The sequence below is a fragment of the Cavia porcellus genome, unplaced genomic scaffold, assembly GCF_034190915.1.
Source record: "Cavia porcellus strain 051 isolate PalLab524CR breed Dunkin Hartley unplaced genomic scaffold, mCavPor4.1 scaffold_7, whole genome shotgun sequence".
Classification (NCBI taxonomy): Eukaryota; Metazoa; Chordata; class Mammalia; order Rodentia; family Caviidae; genus Cavia; species Cavia porcellus.
Genome location: NW_026947490.1, coordinates 50,843,972 through 50,864,159, shown reverse-complemented (window position 1 = coordinate 50,864,159; position 20,188 = coordinate 50,843,972). Strand labels below are relative to the sequence as shown.

The following is a 20,188-nucleotide window of genomic DNA, read 5'->3' as shown; positions in this document are numbered from 1 at the left end:
AAACTAAAAGTTGTCCAGGATTGCCTGAGAAGTCATTGAGAGAAAAGACAAGAGTCTAGATTATGAAAGACCATGAAATTTATACCTGTTTACTTTATCCTGTAAATGAAAGATCCCATGAAAAAGAAAGACTTAACTTAGCAATCCTTTTTATTATGTAGTTAAGTCCAAATGCCCTCATAGCATTTATGACCCAATATTGTTTGTATAAGAAAAACAACATACAGGTTCACACCTGTAATACTTGGACTCTGGGAGCTTGAGGTAGGAAGATCTTAAGTTTGAGTCTGGCCTGGGCAACTTAGTGAGACTCTGTTTCAAAACTAAAAAAGGATAAGGTGGTTGGGCATATAGCTAGATGCAAAGGCACAGGGTCCAGTCACCAGTACTGCATAAACAAAACAAAGAACAGAAATTGAAATAATATTTTTATTTTATTCTTAAATAACTAGTTACTAATTCTATATCTATGTCTATTGGGCAAACTATACAATTTTTCAATCCTTAGAATCTGTTTAAACATTGTAACCTTCATTTCCTGTTCCATGATATTCAGACACTTGCAGAAAAAACAAAAACATAAACCCAGTTTCATGGGTATCATTAAAGGTATACATACCAGGGTACAACAGTGAACCAGGTTGAACTAGTAATTTACTGTGGTGTCTTATCGAATATTACTGTTTTCACTGGAAATTTTAAAACATGTCATGGTTCCTGTGAGTTAGTTCACTGTGAGAACAGTTTGAGAAGCCGAAGGACTGTACAGACCACTAACAGTTTAATTTCATGTTAGATTATACACTCTCATACCTATGTGGAAGTATTGGAGACTACAGTAAGACTATTACAAGTATTATCAGATGAGAAATGATGAGGATGTAATTGAAACATGAGTACAAGAAATGTGAGAGGGATACTTGAGTACATTCACCTGTCATTTCTGATAACCAAACCCAAATGCATACAAGGGAGTCAGGTGTGAATGGTATAAAAGGGTGGATGAGTGCCTTTTCCAACTTGAACAAAAGTACAGCCACTGATATGAATTCATCACAATGGTCTTTAATATTTGATCATCATATCTGATTTTAACTATTTTCTCTTATGATCCCATATTTTATTTCATGCATGAAAAATATTATTCTGAAAGAGCTCACTTGGCTTCACCAAAATGCCAAAAGGTTAAAAACACCCAGTTTAGGATATGCGAGTCTGAAAATGAAGAGAGACATAAATGTAGTAAAAGGTACATAAATTTACTAATAGTTATATGAGGATTTAATTTCCAGCTGAATCCAGGGGCATCAATAAGTTTCCCAAAAGGAGTACAGAGGTTGGGATGAGCAGCAAGAGAAGCAGCCTAGAAAACAAACATTCAGGGGGTAACAGAACAAAGTTCTCTGGGAAAATAAATTTAAAGGAACAAATACTGAATTATGACAACCAAGAGTGCTGTTCCTGAGATAAACCCCGGGGGAAAAAAGCATTAAATAGACAAGTAGAATTTAAGGAAGACAACGATGAACATGTAGCCATGATCAAAGCCATGATGCCACAATAGACAGATTCCCAAGCATAGAATGGGTTTTTAGAAATTTGGTTGTGCAAGAAAAAGCAGTGACTAATGATGGAGACAGGTCCAGGGAGTTAAAATGTCTTAGATAAGAGATTTAGTCATGTTATCTAGTCTCACAGGCAGATTTGTCTATGGGATTAACACTCACGAATAAAGAAATGCAAGGAAGGGTCAAAGCAGAAAGCTCAAGTACACATTCCTGTCTGTTCCTCCCTGAGAACTCATTGTTGCTGTTCCTTTTATTCTGGGTTCTTTACTCTAATGGGAACCTTTGATTACAGTTTACTACCTCTGTCAAACACCCATGATGCTAACTATTAATAGGTACTGAATGTCTACCATATGTCAGGCACTGTGCTAACAACTTTACATGTTTTAGCTCATTTTTCTCATGAAAAGGCCAATGGCATCAATGAAAACACTGACTACCACCCTCAAATTCTCTCTTTTAACTAATTACATTACAAAGTGTGGTATAATGAAAACTTGTCTGATTTCAGTATAGTGTAGAACGTAGGTCAAAGTTTGGCCCAGTTAATCTTTGCAGAGCTTCATAATTACTTTATAAAGTAGTAATATGAATGTCTGCCTTGTGCTCAATTTGGCATCACATATACTACAATATCTACCTTGATCTGCGTAAGAGAATCAAATGAGTGTCTAACTACAAAACTTAGGGTGCTGCCAAGGCTCAGTACTGCTACAGTTCTGCATGTCAATAAAGTAACAACAGCCATGATAATAACAGAAAAAAATACTGATTTAAAGGCAACTATTTTTGTTTTACTCTAAATAACTGCGTAAAACAAAATTGTTTTACAACAATTAGCTGTGTAACTATTTTAACTATAAATTTTTTTTAAAAAATTACATTGAATATACATCTTATGAAATGATCACTTATAAGTCTATAAAAGTCTGAACCAAAATTAACTTAACTATTTCCTTCCCAAACAAAAATTAAGAGAATGGCAAGCTATTTACAAGGTGACATTATTTACAAGGTGACATTATGTTGACAGGCTGACGTTCTGAACATTCTCTTCTTTAGTTCAGCAGCTTTTTCATCTATCCGAGCATAACAGTCCTCCACAGCCTTTTCAATGCCTTCATGGTATTTCTCTACAGCAGTTTTCAAGCTTAGAAATATTTCCTAAATGGAAAATGAAATAGAATAAGAATTATTCCATGTGACAGTCTAGTTTAGAAATGAATTACAAGAATTTCAATAGTTTCAGTCAAATTTATTAACAGTATTTTAAAGCTCAAACTCAGACACACCTGCACGTATGCTTGGTTTTATTAAATATTCATTCATAAATTGTATTAACCCATTGAAAAGTCTGACAGTTAAGAGAAAACAAAGCAAAAATGTGACAATGGCCACATTACAAGAAATTAACAATAAATACTTGTAATAATCAGGAAGAAATTTTTCTATGCATCTATGTCAAACAAGGAAATTTTCTAGTTTACTGTAGAAACCTCTATAATTGATCCAAGTCATCATTTAAAAGATATATAAATACATTTAATAAGTACTCCATTATGGTTTGTGCCTGGTTGTCCCCCCAAAGCCTCATGTGGTCATGAGGGGCTTCCAAAGGCAAATGAATCTAGAGTCTGTGATTGGTTCACTGTCTAATGCTGGGATTGGCAGTGTGAGTGCTGCACCTGCCCTGGAGTGGGTAGCTTGCATAAAGTGTGAGAGGGAAAGAGGCTTGCTTCCCCTTTTGCTCATTGTTTTGTTGTCCTATGCCACCTTAAGTATTGCCCATGTGCTACACTACCCTGCCTTGGAGCCAGCTGATTATGGGCTAAACCCTCCACAAGCTATAAGCTAAGTAAACTTGTACTTGCTTCATTTTGAGTGTTGGGTATTTTGTCTTCAATGAGGGAAAAGTGACCAAGACAATTTGGTAAAGGAAGCGTGGGGTCACTGCTGTAACTGTACCTGACCACACAGTTCAACAGCCTGCGGGAATGGCTTGTGGGAAGAATCTGGAAAGATTTGGACACTGCTTGAAAGAACAGAGCTGGAACACCATAGGCTGCTCTGAATGGGAGATTCTGGTCAGACAGCTGATAGAAATCCTGACAATATAGACCAGGTTTGGAGGCTTTTGCTGGTAAGGATTATACTGATTGTTGGACTCCAGACAATGTACGTTATGGCAAAGTTTGTATTTTATTCCTGTCCAGAGCCTTTGCCTGAGAATAAGATTATAGGTGACAGATTAATTAATCTGGCAGAAGAAATTTTAAGGCAGTCAAAAGTTGAGGCTGTGGTATGGCTATTGTTTTAGCCAGATTTATGTTGTGAATTAAGAGCAAAGAGCTCAGCAGGATAATTTAAAACATTGTGAGTTTGGCAAGAATGGAAGCTCCACTAAGGCTGTTGACTGCAAAGATAGAGCTGAAGAGATCTTAACTGCTGAAAGGAATAAGAAAATATAAAAGATGGCCCGTGGGCATCACAAAAAGCAAGTCTGCACCCTTTGTACCCTCAAAACTGCAAAAGTGAAAGATTGTGCTTTGAGGAGAAAGCTGTAGAGCATCATGTTCCACAATGGTGGCAGCCTATGTTCCAGAATGGCAGCAGCATAAAGAATTTCTTCCTCACAATCAGGTTCAGAGTGCTCAGTGATCCTGGCACTCAAACTTTTGCCAAGAGAGAGGAAAGCCTGGCTACTGCTACAACTGGCAGTGAACCTTGTCATCATCCACATGGCATTGGTTTTAAGTCCATACAGAATGTAAGAATTCTGAGGTTAAGGTAGCTTCTACTCCAATTTCAGAAGACCTTGGGGGCCAAGCAGTATGCTGTGACATCATCTAAGGAAACCTGGAAGGAGGGAACAAAGCCAGCCAAAGAGAAAAGCCATGGGAGCTACTACCACTGGAAGTACCATAGGGGTGGTCGCACAAGCCTTTTGGAGCTCACAAATTTGCCACAGATTGCTACAGATGCTGGATATGGAACTAGAGGACTTCATGTTTGCCCTGCTGGAGTGTGGACTAGCTTTTGTTCCAATCCTTTATATCTTCCTGTTTGTAGTTTTTAGAATGAAAATGTTTATCTTATGCACTGAATGTTGGAAATGTTTGTTTTCATTTATATAGGGGTTTTAAGAGTTTATCTTAAATCTCAGAGGAGACTTTGTATTTGGACTTTCCAGCAATGCTGAAACTGTTCAGACTTTGGCAACTCTTGCAGATGGACTAAATGTCTTTTACATAAAGGGTGTGCATGAGTCTTTGCAGGTGGCAGGGATGGACTGTTATGGTTTGAGTCTGGATGTCCCCCCAAAGCCTCATGCAGTCACAGGAGGCTTTCAAAGGCAGCTGAATCTAGAGTTCATGATTGGTTCATTGTCTAGTTCTAGGATTGCTGGAGTGCTGCACCTGCCTTTGAGTGGGTTGCTTTCATACAATGTAAGGGAGAGAAAGACGCTTGCTTCCCCTTTTTGCCCTTTTTGCTCTTGCTGCCGTGCTGTCTTATGCCCCCTTGAAGTATTGCCCTTATGCCACATTACCCTGCCTTGGAGCCAACTGAATATGGACTGAAACCACCACAAACTGTGAGCTAAATAAACCTTTCTTCATTTTGGGTGTTAAGTATTTTGTCTCAGCAACAAGAGAAAAGTAACCAAGACACAGGTCATATAAATCAAAAAATATTACTATTTTTAGAGTTATTTTAATAAGCAGATCAGGTAGTTCTTCTATAAGCAATAACATACCTTCATATAAACCTGTATGGATATGCAAAAAACCTCTTAAATACACATAGTGGATTTCATAGGTTGAATAAAATAAGAAATAAACTATCTTGTATGTTTTTTACTTATCAAGTATAATACTCTTTTATTATTTTCCTTAGACAAAACAATTCTCAAGCCATGATACAATAGATAGTGGCATCCCAGAAAGTTACGGACTGTATTCACTGGTGAAATAAAACAGCCACTCTTTGCCAGTGGGACATGGAAAGCAGTATACTGGTACAATGTTCTCAATTTTAAGCATATCTCCTATTAAATTTTTCCTAAACCTACAGTTTTGCTATAATTCATATAAACTTTAGTGCAGACATTACCTGATTTTCAATAATTACACAGATAATTCAATTTAGTATGAATTTACAATGTACCAAAAGAACACCATTTCTAGTACCTCTGCTACCTATGATAGTTTGAAAGCTATTACTTATAACTCCAGATTAAGCCCATATATGTATTCACATATTTGTGAATATGTATATCCTAAACACTCTCCAGATATCCAAACGTAGTTATTAAATCCTAATACAGAGATTAAAGAGTGTGTTTACATTTGTAAGACCTAAGCAAGCACCAAATGACATCTATGATAGAAAATGAACCATTAGGAAAATAAATTTAAAATTTTTGAAAGCTTTACTTCTCAACTCATATAGGAAAATAAGTGAATTAGTTATTAGCTTATGTGAATGTAAAAAAAAAAAAAAAAAAAAAAAAAAAAAACAAAAAAACCCCCAGCACATTCAGCATCAATTTAAGTTTGGTAGAAAGATACTACTTGCAAGAAACTGTCTAAACTAAGTGTAGCTAAATAAAGACATATAATGTGTAGATATATGTCTACATTTCAATATATCCAAAGAAGCACTTTTCTTTTGAGAACAAATAATCTCTCAAAGAGGAGCCAATATGCAGACAGAGCTGTAAAAACTGAAAGGAACAGTAAAGCCCAATTCCAGTGACACATCCACAGAAGCAAACAAACATGAAATCCCAAGCCAGTCTTCACAAAATGTTTAGTGGTCTCAGCTCATACTCCTCACAAATGCTGTAGTTTCCAATTAAATTCTATGTCCATGCAGAACTTGTATAATACCAGTTACATTAATTCTCATGAAGTCTTATTGTGACAATCTCAAAGTAAATATTTTAAAAGCTAAAGGCTAGTACTTGGGTATAAATCACTGGTAGAGAATTTTTCCAGCAAGAACAAGATCCTGGGTTCCAGCTGTAACATGCACATGCACAGTCTAGTTCTGTACTGTTTAATATGGTAATACTTAGTTGTATGTAGCTATTTAAATTTAAATCGAATTCAAATATAGTTCCTCACATTGGTCAAGGGCTCAAGGGCCCACATGTGCCTAGTAGCTATAGTTAAACAGTACAAAAAATCATTCTCATTAACACAAGAAGTTCAACTGGACAGTGTTGGTCTAATGATCTCAGTTTGCAGATAAGAGAAACTTACAACTATATAACATCCATGGAATTTACAGACAGTATAACTACTTATCTCACTGGTATGTATTAAATCATCAATAAATATTATTGAGTATTTTCTACAGATAGTACCATAAAAAGTAGAATAGTATAATGGAAGATGCAATATGCTTTCTGTCCTAAAGTACAACCAGATCACCAGGTCAGGCTTGGCAGAACTGATGTGGACAGAGCTGTTTTAATAGATCTAAACTCAACATGGGTCAAAGGGAAGATGCTGCGGCTAAAAACCTAACCCAATCTTATGCTCATTAATGGAAGCATTGTGATTTCAAGCTAGTCACACCATTAATTTTGGAAGACTGTGTTTAATACTGGGTTCTACATTTTTAAATGGTATAATGACAAAACGGAAACAGAGAAGATAGGAAACAGGATAGTAATGAATCTGAAAATTAAGCTTTATAAAGGATGGCTGGGAAATTTGAGCTAATTAACCCAAATAAGAGAAGACTAAACAGACACATGATCATTATCTTCAAATGTGTACAGAGCTGTTAAGTAGAAGAGAGCATAGATTTGTTCCAGAGAGAAGATCTGGATTCTTGAAAGTACAGAAATTGAAAATTTGAAACTCAAAATGAGAACCTTTCAACACCTAATGCTGTTCTAGCAGAACAGTTTGGACAGTTATGAGATTTCCATCACTGAAGCAGAACTTATCAGTGATTCTTAAAAGCGATACTAAAGGCCAAGGATATAGGCTGGAAGCATAAGTGCTTGCCTGACAATTGCAAGGTTCTGAGTTTGACTCCTGGTATTAAAAAAAAAAAAAAAAAAAAAAAGCCATGCTAAAAATAAGATCCATGGGTCCTACTGCTGCAGACTGTAATTCAATGTATTTGGTTGGAGGGTTAGTCACTTAAAACTGCTTTGCTGAATTCTAATACACAGCTAGTTTTAAGAACTATGGTAGATGACCTTTTAATCTTGCAAATATGTACAAGATTCTACATGTAAAGGTATCATTCTAAGCATGGTTTGGGTTTGATTTAATTAAGAAATAGGATTAAAGAATTCCTGAAGTCTTTCTAGTCCCCATTCCCAATTAAAAATAAGCACATAATTGAGTGTCTACTTCCTATCTCATTTATTTAGAAATAATCACATAATTCAGTTAAGAAGTAGAAAAAGAAAAGTAGTTTGAATACAGAAAGAAAAAGAAGAATCAAAAAAAGCAGGACAGGATACTGAACAGAGTGAGGGAAATCATAATCTTCTTTTCTTTTTTAATTTCTTACTTTTCTTCTAATTCTTCCCCCATTCCTGTCTTTCTTACCTTTAAGATAGTCTTGAGACCATATTCATTATGTTTATACCTAATTACAGGTGTAACTGCTAATGATGTACTGTCTCAGGGAGAGGAGAGTGCTCGAGGAGAGTTCAGAGGATCATGCGGTGTGGCTTTTTCTGGATGGTGCTAGGATCTCTGCAGACTTGATATGGATCAGGGAAGACCATGACAGGCAAGTACTTATACAGTTATCAGACACTGAGGAGTTTCAGAAACCTTGATTCAAAGTGTTAATGTAGGCAAGATAAAGAACAATGAGAAGAAAGGAGGCCAGGAGATTTTGCACGATAAATGGCTATTTTTACTGATTTCTAGCAAGGTAATTTGGGCAATTGTTCTAACAGAAAAACCCTCAAATATGTACATTATACCTCGAAAGTTGAAGGCACAGTGGAGATGAAATAAATGTATTATGAATATACTATTTCAGACATTGGTAGTTAAAAGGATAGACATAGGTAACACTTTATGCTTGGGATTATTCTGGCATTTTGAAATAAGTAGATAGCAAGCTGTCTATTCTTACTAAACAAGATTTTTAGAAAGCAGTAAAAGTAAAAATACTGAAATCAAACAAAGGGTAAATACAGTAACATGAAGTAATTAAAATAAAAATATTAAGTATGTCATAACAAAAAGGAACCAGTCTAAGGTTTTTTTTTTTCTTTCTTTTTTTCCAGTTAACAATTCAAATTCATTTAACTTTGCTACTAGGAAGTAATTCTGAGATTCTTTTATTAGGGAAAAAATGCTGTTATACATTTTAGAGGAATTACTTAAAATCACTATTCAAGTCCATTTACTTAATAAATTCAGAATCTTTATGGAACTGCTTTTACTGCAAAGAACGACATTTTGCTATATGCTGCCAAAGGAAAAAGGCAAATAAGAAAGGAATAGAGGAGATAAACATGCAAACCAACAGGATAACAGAAAAGGCACTGTAAATGGAAATAAAAGCAAAAGATCTGTGGGAATCAATTCCTAACCCAGGGACCCCAATAAAATCTTCACAATGAAGGTGAAAGGACTTACCTTTGAAAGTCATGGCATTACTTGAAATTAATTTCTTACAAACACATACTCACCTGCGACTTCAGTCTCTCCCTTTCAGTGGCATCTTTCAGCTGCTGAATTCCAAATTTAATTTTTTTGATTTCTTGATTAATTGTTGTCACTTTCTCAAAGACAGCACCTCTTTTTTCTTGAACTTTATTGCAATCCCTAAAGGAAAACAGACACAGCTAACAAAATTCTTCCTAAGCATCTAAAAAGGTAAACAATTCTAATTTTGATTACAAAGAGACTCACATGTCACTGTGTGTTTGACAAACCTAAAATTTTTCTCAAGATATGAAAGGAAATGAATCAAAACCCCGAAGTATGGTGCTATAATGACATCATGACATCCAGTGAACACTTTCACCCAAGAGCTTTTCTTTAAAATTGAGACTTTTAAGTTTTACTTTCTCAGTTATGCATACTTATATATGGTAGGTGGGAACATGACTCAGTACAATTATTTTGCAAAATCTTTAAGCTTTGCTTTTTCTTCATCTGCATAAGGGTATGTGTTATGGTTGATACACTGTTAATTTGAGAAGATTAGAAGTTTAAGTGACTCGGCAAGAAGCCTGGGTCTTCACTCTGTAAACATCCTGAGCCTGTGCAAGAGAAGGGCACAGAGGTGGTGTGAGTAGACAGTCTGCTTACAATGTAAGGGAGGAAAAGAATCTGGCTTCCCATAATTTTTTTGCTCTTGCTGGTTTTATCTTGTGCCACCTTAAAGTACTGTCCCTGTACCACGCAAGCCTGCCCTGGAGCCAGCTGATTATGCACTGAAACCTCCACAGACTGTGAGCTAAATAAACCTGCCCTTCCTTAAACTTGGATGTTGGGTATTTTGTCTCAGCAATGAAAGAAAAGTAACCAAGACAGTATGTAAAGGAAATAGACAAACTCTGATACCCCTTTCAGGACTGAAGGAATGATATCTCAGACACATCAATGGCACATATTCTAGAAACATACCGTAGCACTCAAGTGGGAAGATTCTACCATGGAAATCCCTACAACACATTGGCTAAAACAAAACATAATGTTTAGCAAATTACTGATGCTTGAATTAAAAAAAAATTTCTTTTCCTCCAAAGAGATGCTACTCAGATAGGTCAACTGATTCATTCTATTGCAACTCTGGACTACTGTCTCTCAATTGCACTGAAATAAGCAGCAGCATCACAATCCTTTGGAAAAATTATACAAAGCAACTGAACTCATGGTACCTAAAAAAGGAAAAAAAAAAAACAAAACCTTAGCAAGTAAAACATCCCTAAACCTAGGCAGAGAATGGTAGGTTTCATAACTCATCTGTTTTCATCACCTAAAGGTGGAATGTCTTCTTGAGAGAATAGTAGTTTAGAAATCTCGAGGGGAAAAATTACTAACTTTTCCTAATTACTTTCTAATACACCCAAATTCAAAATGAGTTCATACTCGATTACTGTTCGCTTGTACTGCTTAACGTCCTCGTGCTTCTTATTTATCTTGAATTGTGCTGTGGCAAGTTTCTCCTTTTTCACAATCACCAGTCTTTTGAATGAATTTTCTTCAGTCTTCAGTTTCTTCAGTTCTGACTCTTCGTTCTCAATTTGGTCCTCTAAGTTCAGGCTCTGAGTTATATGAGAAGTATTTAAAGTCAATACAGCTAATTAGAATTATAAAGAAAATGAAAGTTTGGGCTATAGTAACATACAGTTTTGAAATGGGATACTATTATTGAATCCCTGAAACCCAGGAAAAATCCAGACTGTTCAAACAGATGACAGGAAGACGTCAGGGGTACTGAAAAGACATGAACAAGTTTTATCATGCTATTCGGTCAGCAGGGATAGAACAGATGGACGTATTAAGATCAGCTAAAAGGTGGGCAGGGATAGGGTCTGAACAAAGTTGCTAAGAATAAAGAGAAGAAAGCATCAAAAGCAGATCTCACTCTTTGGCACTTTTGGTGGCATATAAGAAGCCTATGTAATGGGGAGAGAATAACTCCAGTAATCTAATCTTCTGACAATCCCTAATTTTCTCAAAAAAGTTTACCAAAAGTAACTAGTGACGCTGAGGATGATCAAAATTAAAGATGATAAAAAAGTAAAAAAGGATTTTTAAAGTTGTACCCTGAAAAACTCTCACTATATAAGGAAGAATTTGTCATAACTTTAAATCTCTTCATGAATCTTAGGTACACTATTGGGCACTAAATTGGGATTTTATGCTTACTGATTATGTAAGATCATTTCCAACTGTTAAAACAAGTTTTAAAAGTCCTTACTGTTTTCCAAAATATACAAAGCAATGTGCTATGTTAGTTATCATTCATTGGATCTGAAGGCCAAAATTAGTTTTGTTATTACTATGTTTAAAATGAAAAGTGTCTTATTCCTTAGCATTCATTGGCTCATCTATTATACTGTAGAATAATCCTGTTTTTCTTCAGGAAAATAGTAACAAAAAGTGAAAACAAATCCAAAGAACTATTGTAAGTAATTACATAATAAAGACATAAAAATTCTATACAATACAAACCTCCTTTAAGATACTGGTTAATTTTTCCCTATTATCCGCAAGGTCCTGGATTTTCTTTTGATATAATTGCACCTCCTGCTGACAGGAAGGCAGGCAGTCAACCGAGTCTCTATAGATTTCATACTTTTCCATCACTTCTTGCTTTGAAAGAAAAAAAAAATAGAGATCACAGTTTGATACTTTCCTTTATGAAACAGTAATAATGTCAATTTGTTTGCTCTTAAATAATTCCTGCATTTAATACTGAAAGCTAAAGAGCAGAGAACAATTAAGTTTCTAGGGCAGTACAAAGGACTACTACTGACATGTGTCTACTTACATATAATTATGCTTTTTAATTGCCAGATATCCTCAAACAATGAAAAACTGCCATAATTTTACTAACTTACTCACTGAAATACCTTCTAAAGGTTATTCATGATGCTATTAAAAGAATTAATTCTAATTCTCAAACTGCTTCTGATCACACCTAGACACTCACATTATCCATTTATAATCTTCCTGTTCATCTGTATGACATCTATTCTACAATTTTTTCAAAGACTAATTCCTCTTCTAAAATGACAAAGTGAACGTATATTTACTACAACTCTGTAACAGCACAAATACTTCTTCCTTTGTCCCCACTAACTACTTCTTGCCCTCCCTTATTTCCAGTTAGATTTTTCTTCATTGAAAGTCCTGTGATTATTCCTCACTTTTGTTGTATTTTTCCTACTGTTAAACACTCTTAACATATAATGGATATAATCTCTTTATCTGTCATATGTACTATAAATTCTGTTCATTCTGCGGACTTTCTCTTAGTTTTTAGGTTTCCAAAGCTAACTTTAAAAACCTTTCCAAGTTCAAGATAGTATAAATCTTCTAAAATTCTTAAATTTAAATTTCCAATCAATATAAGGATACATTTCTGTAAATGGGGCAAGGTATAGAACCGACTCTTCTACATGAATAGCTAATTCAACTAGAATCGTTTTTAAATAAACCATCATTCCTCATAAACATTCCTAACTATTTCTACCTTGTTGAATTGTCATCATTCCTTTGCCTTCTTTTTTCTTCTTGTTCCAGTACTGCAGATTGAACCCAGGGCCTCACCAAAGCTAGGCAGGCAAGCTACCACCATGCTACATCTCCATCCTTTTTTCATTTTATTGTATTTTGAAACATGTTCTTACTATGTTTCAAAATACAATCTGTCCTGAAATTTGTGATCATCTTGTTTTAGCTTGTTGAATAGCTGGGATTACAGGCATGTGCCATTATGCCTGGCAATTTTTGTCTATTCCTGTGTGATAATTTTAATTACCAGGAATGATCTAGATAACAAGCTCAGATATACATTAGAAAAGTAGCTTAACAGCTGAAAAATACTGCCTCAAAAGGAGTGCTAAATTGTCCACATTTAATTTTGTCCCTTCTCTCTCAGGTTATCTCCCACACTAACTCATGACCTTGAGTGTATCTTCTTCCCTCTAACCTTATGCTACTTATTAACATATGCTGCTTATTTTGTTTTAAATATTCTTGATGTATGATTTAATAGGACAACTTGCTCATTTTTCAATGTTAGCTCAAATTTCCACTGTCTTCCCTCTTTCATCAGTTTCTTGAAATACTAAATCAGATTCCCCCATTACATTATGTGAAAGCATCCTATGCTTTTTCTTTTTGAAATTACTTTTAAGATAGGTTTTCATTTTTAAAACACAATAAAATTGATCAGAAGTTAGATTTCTCATATATCTCCTGCTTCCAAATACTATACACATCCTATTTTCTTTCATAATATGTATTGATTTATAATTATATATTTATAAAATTACTTAATACCTTTCTTTTTTAATGAAATACCTGAATCTCTTGACAACAAAGCAGTTCTGCTTATGTCACTAAGAGCAAAGTCTCTAATGGACATAACTGAACAAATATCTTACAACTATAATTCTTTATCCTACCTAAAAAAGAGCTACAAAGTAGAGACAGATTCAAAAATTAAATGAAGAGAGAGAAATACAGATAACTCAGAAGTAAGAAAATTATCAATTGACCAAACAAAAATTTGCTAAAAAGAAAGAAAAAAGCATTAAAATAAAAAAGAAACTCACCCTGGAATGTTTAAGCTTCTGCACTGTGTCTTTCATTTTTTCTTTATAATTCTTTACCTTCTCTGGAGAATCCACAATTTTTGTCTTTAAATTATCTTGTACTTCTTTCAGTGTAACCACTGACAATTTTAGTTCATTCTGTTAAAAACATTTTTATGTAATAGATAAGAAAATAACAGCATTTCAATAATTGAAATGAAAAAAAATTAAGTTCAAGTTTGCAGAGAGTAAGTGAAGGGGAGATATGAAACTGACCACAGCACTTACTGCTCTCTACAGGGCAAAGGTCAAGCTCATACAGCTGACAATCAAGGCCTAAGTTTCTGTGATCAGTACAGTCCTCCTAGCATATCACATCATCCCGCCCCTGCCTGCAAGCTGCACTTCTAACGATCCTTGAGAATACTACGCCTGTTTCCTCTACATTCCCTTCTTCCATTAACAGTACAACTACTATATGTGCACTACTGTAATTACACATTTAATGTGATTCCAAATAAATTGAACAACCTAAAGTTGTGAAGTTTCCCTTGTTCTCTGAGTACCCAAACAAAGTAACAGCACTGAGAAACTGCTCAGTACTTGTCTGCTGAATCAAAACAGATTTCTCTGTTCTTCTGACCTTTAAAAGTGAATGAAACTTACTAGATGAAAACGGCAAACACTTGGAAGACATTGGAATGGGAAAGGACTTTTTGGATATGACCCAAAAAGCACAGGAAACAAAAGCTGAAATCAGGCAAAAGACTTAAAAGAAAATACATGCAAACTATATTTGACAAGGGATTAAAATTCAGAATACAGAAGGACACTGTAAAACTCTATAGAAAATAAAAGTCACCCAACTAAAAGATGGACAAATAGACTTAAATCAACTTTTCTCAAAAGACATACAAATGGCCAAGAAGCATATGAAAAAAAGCTAAATATCACCAATCCTCTGGATAATGCAAACACAAAATCACAATGACATGCCACCTCACTCCAGTAAGATAAGCAATTATCAAAATGAGAGCAGATAAATGCAGGGTATGGGAAAACGGAGTCCTCCTTGGCTTCCTCTGTGAGCACAAAGGAGAAAGGAAGCAGGCTGTGCTGCTTTGCAACATGCCGGGTGATAGCATGCTGGTTCTAAGGAAACGCTAATACAGCTGGGATCAGGTTGTTCACCTGGGCATGTGCTAATGGATATGGGAAGACAAATGAATCTTGTGTCTAATTGTTTGTACATGTTTTAGTGAATAAAAGAAGTATGAGTCACACGATTAGGGCTCCTCTGCCTACTAGAAGAAAGAGGACCCTGGCTGCCTGCATATTAAACTGACTGTGTCTGTTTGTTTTTCACCCTTGTATACCTCCCAGATCATGGTCACAAACTAGCAGGACTAGGTCCCCGCAAGTGGTACCTTGGGTAGGGAAAGACTGGAGCTGGCTCATTCCTCATGGGTCGTGCCTAGGGCAGGGACCTGGGACTGGCGGGGCAGGCCAGTTCGCTACACAGGAGAATGTGGAGAAAAGGGAACCACTGCACAGTGTTGGTGGGAATGTCAAACAGTATAGCCATTATTGAAAACAGTACAGATGTTTCTAAAAAATTAAAAATAGGACTACCATATGATCCAGCAATCAGATGACTGCATACATATCCAAAGGATATAAAATTAGAATTATGAAGAGGCATCTGAATGCCCATGTTTATTGGAACTTTATGTACAAGAGCCAAGAAATAAAAAAGTGACTATCACCTGATGAATGGATAAGAAAATATACAATGCACTATTATTTAACAAAAAAAAAACCAAATGAAATCCTGTCATTTCTGACAACATGGATATTAATAAAGCTAAAATAAAATAAGCTAGGCCCAGAAGGAAAAATATTGCATGATTTAACTCATGTGGAATAGCGTTTGGTAGAAGAATGGTGGTCACCAGAGGCTGGGGAGGGAGAGGGGACGAGGACTAGGAAAGGTTGATCAATACATACTAAATCACAGCTAGGAGCAAGAAGGGCTGCTGTGCTATAGCACAGTAGGCTAATTACATATAACAATTATGTATTGTATACTTCAAAAGTTAGGAGGTTCCTGAATTTTTACCATGAATAAATGATAAATGTTTTGGATAGGTCTAACCTGATTTGTAAATGTATGCATGTATCAGAACATTACATCGTATATCAGTAAAATGTACATTTTTTTTGTTTATGTATCAGTTAATAAAGTTAAAAAAAAAGACACTACATGCAGTAGAGCACACTGTTGTTCTACCTATCCAAGAGGCGGAGGTAGGATGACTAATTGAGCCAAATAATTCAAGGCCAACCTTTAACAATACAATGAAATCTTGTTTCTTAAAAAAAAAAATTGTAGGGGGGGGGTCATCTTAGAGAATTAAAGGTAAGAATAACCACAAATTTTCTTAAAATCTTGCTAAGTTTGAAATCACATTTAAAAAACTTGACATACATCTCTTTCCCAAATACTTGTTGATATGATTCATTGTTTTCAGACACTATCACTCTATATACTAACATAGAAGATTTCTTAGAAATATTAAGGAACTAATTCACAGACCAATGTATAATGCAAACACATTTGTATGAAAGCAACACAAACACATTTTTACAAAAACACGTCAAAGCAGCGTCATATGACTATATGCATTGTGTGTATGCACAAATGCCATGGAAAAAGAAGAATGTCACTTTGAGGTGAGGTGGCTGGGAAAGGAGGCCTTTCATACATACTTGATGGCTGTCTCTGCATCCTTATCTCTGTGTGTGTGTGTATGCGTGTATAATTTATTTATGACAGGAATGGATTAGTGCATGGTTGGTATAATTTGTTTAAATTTTTTAGCTTTAAAAAGAAGGTAGTTCTTACCTTTTGATCAGTTAATTAAATATTTGAAATAAGGCAATTCTGTTATTTTCATGGAGTCTGTTACTTTATTCTTAGAATTCAGCAAATCACATTACCTACTCTCTTTTAATATTCTACAAAATTAGAGGTCATTTTCCTTATAGTAGTACAGACTTTCATCACATTTCTTTCTTAAAAAGCTTAAACTTGCTATTATAGTCATTTCTTAAACCTTATTTTAAACAGAGCAGAAAAAAGTGACTAATCCGTCCGGCATTACTCAGATGAAAGTATTTGCTAGTAAAAAGAATGAGAGAAAAAATGAGGGATAGTTAATATCTAAGTAAATTTCAAATTCAAATATTTAGTACATACCACACATTGACTCTTGGTAAACTGACTGCTTTGTCCATATGCATGTTAGGATTTTCATGGTGTCTCAATAAATTTACTATTAAAGTATTTATATAATTTTTTCTTTTCCTGAAATATGTAAACTTTTTTTGGAGGGGGTAGACTATATATCAAACTGCAATGGTTATCTTTTAGGTAATTTTTATTTTCTCTATAAATTTTTGTGTCTTGCTGTTTTTAAAACCTGTTTTTAAAAACTGTGATGTATTTAAACTGAAAACAGTTAAAATGGTTTGATTTCAAAGGTAAAAAGATTGACTGTCTTAATACACAGCTAAAATAATCCTCCACACAGTATAGCCCAACTTTAAATGCTAACTAACAGAAAAGATGCTTACCAAACGCTTAGTTTTCTCTGAAATATCTGATTTCTTTTGGGAATTTCCCTCTTGCAGAACTATCTAAAGGAAAAAGTAAACAAATGTTTTAAAATGGTTCAAAGGTTAGTCACTTACTATTTTCTCATAAAATAAAGGTAAGAAAGAAGAGTTAAGTGAGTTAGATCAGATATTCTCAAATTGTTCATGATGTTCCTAGACCAAAATAAATATATAGGATTTTTTTTATTAAGTAGTTAAGTCCAAAACAACTGCATTCTGCCCTCATAATGTTGTAACCCTTTGATAAAATATTATGAGACAAAAGAAAAGTTTTAGTGAATTATTAAACAACCACAACTATTTACTAATTAGCTATGTGTATCTACTGGGTACTGTATACATTCATATATCTTGTAATCAGATGGGACAGAAATTCTCATTTTCTCCTATAATGATTTTCACATGGCACTTACTTTTTTTGTCACAGCCTCAGCTTTGCAAAGATACAAAGTGAAAGTAAAATGATCTAACATGAAAATTGTGAACTCTTTGAGTTAATGTTTCAGGAAGCAGGGCTGGGGATTTAGCTTAGCGGCATAAGCACCTGCCTTGCAAGCAGGCAGTCGTGAGTTCGATCCCCGGTACCGATAAAAATGAAAAAGACAAAAAAAAAAAAGAGTTATCTTTGGGCTGGGGATTTAGCTCAGTGGCATAAGCGCCTGCTTTGCAAGTGGGCAGTCATGAGTTCAACCCTCGGTACCGATAAAAATGAAAAAGAGAGAGAGAAAAAAAAAACAAACTATATAATGTTTCAGGAAGCACGGTATCTAACAGAGGCTGAGACTATTATTTCTCTTGAATTTTACAAAATCCTGAGGCACCACTAAAGGTCTGATGTAGCGTCTAAGAAAGCGTAGAGCAATGAACCCTAAAAGTCTATTCATCCAGACTGCACAGAACTTTGGCAACAAAAACCAACCATCATAATTGTACATGGTTGAGAGGAGATATACTCATTAGGGAAGATACATTCAAAATAAGGACACAAATAGGTATAATTTTATCTTTGATACCTGAAAGATATATGCTCATGCCCACTACATGCCCCTATATAGCTGCAATGTCATTTTAAATTCTAACATGTTTTATGATACCGTTTTTTGACGAAACTCCTGATTTAGTGATTGTTGCAGCTCCTGAATATCATCTGTAAGTTGCTTGAACTCTTCTTGCTCTTCAACAGGAACAGAACTAAACAAAACAAATCAGATTAAAGTAACATTTTAACATTATTCCTGACTTTGAAAGACCAAAATAAAATCTCTGCCATCAAATAATTTTGAGGAGCTCCTAATTTCTTATTTCTAGATTTTACACTTTGGTATGAAGGCCATTTAAAATAGATAACCAAGTCTCTGTTAAGAAAGGAACTAAAATCCATGTGAGAGTCTTTAGTTTTCAACCATTAACTCTATGCATTCAGCCCTGCCCATATCAACCCTATCTAACTGTACTCTGAATACAATGAACTCTTTGGTTCTTAGTTCTTACTCACGTGTCACAGATTTCCTTGCTTCTTAGCTCTTACTCATACATCATGTATTATTCTGTTCTACTGATCCGTCCTAATCGCACATATACATGTCTAATATGAATTTCTTTCATATGCATGCTCTAATTTTTGTCTCCCTGATACATTAGCTATCTGTTGTTATTGGTTTGTAAATCATTTGAGGCTTTGCTCATATTTCTAGTAAGTTTCCTCTCTTCCTTTCAGTTTGTAGGCATTCTGCGTATGTTAGGAATACTACATGGGTTTTATTATTAAGAGTTGGTGAAAGTTTGTACCTTTTACTGCAAATATACTCTCATAGCTTGTTACTTTTTAACCTGGTTTATAACAGTGTCTTTTACCATGCTAAATTTTAGTATGTGCCTCTATCTCCATTTTTTTCAGCTTCTTGTTAACTGCAAAAGCAATTTTTATCAGACACAAGTCAGAGAAGCTCCCACCTGCAAGAAGTAACCTCAACAATACCAACAAAAGTCACTAGAGATGATCTTCACTTTAAGATGGTCTCACTTAATGAATTTTCAACTTTACAGTAATGCAAAAACAATTGTACTTCATAATTTGAATTTTAATCTTTTCCTATGCTAGTGATAGGTGGTGACACTGGACATCTAGCTCTAGCTCCGAATAATCCAGGAAATCATGAAGATAAACAACTTTTCCCTACAGTACAGTGTGTGACTAAGCTATGTTGTTCAGTAGACATATTCAGCTTAAGACGGATTCATCAAGACACAATTCCATTGTAACTTAAAGAGCTTCTATATATTTAAGGAAGGCCAAAACATCAAACACCTGAATGATAACTTTTGAGATCAAAAGAGAACACTGTTGAGAAGAGTAAACATTTTTAACAAGATTAACTATCTGAAGGAACAAAGAGTCCAGAGTGTTACTCATCTAAATAAGATAAATACTGCAGATACAAATTAGGCAACTAAGTTAATGTCTTCAAACAAATCAGGTTAACACAGTAATGAGAATGAAGCCACAGATCACACAATTAAGACATAGATATAAGAACTTGTTTTTCTCCTTCTAGAAAAGACAATCAGATATTCTGTCACGTATTAAGAGAAAACAGAGACATGGTAGATTGTAGGGATTTAATATACTGTCAATATTTCACTTTGCATTTTAAAATTGCATTTATTTGTAAATCCC

At 34.8% G+C, this 20,188-nt stretch overlaps 1 protein-coding gene across 2 annotated transcripts in view; it reads right to left on the bottom strand.

Moving 5' to 3' along the window:
• Positions 1–415: 415 nt before the first annotated feature.
• Nuf2 (NUF2 component of NDC80 kinetochore complex) overlaps positions 416–20,188 on the bottom strand; it is a 42,021-nt gene continuing 22,248 nt past the window's right edge. For both annotated transcript variants that reach the window (XM_013151328.3, XM_003468661.4), the window contains 7 exons: positions 18,606–18,702; positions 17,470–17,532; positions 13,855–13,992; positions 11,744–11,884; positions 10,655–10,830; positions 9,247–9,382; positions 416–2,732 (listed from right to left, as the gene is read on the bottom strand). In XM_013151328.3, coding sequence (XP_013006782.1) covers positions 2,577–2,732; positions 9,247–9,382; positions 10,655–10,830; positions 11,744–11,884; positions 13,855–13,992; positions 17,470–17,532; positions 18,606–18,702 — 907 coding nt within the window. In that variant the 3' untranslated portion in view covers positions 416–2,576. The remainder of the gene's footprint in view (positions 2,733–9,246; positions 9,383–10,654; positions 10,831–11,743; positions 11,885–13,854; positions 13,993–17,469; positions 17,533–18,605; positions 18,703–20,188) is intronic.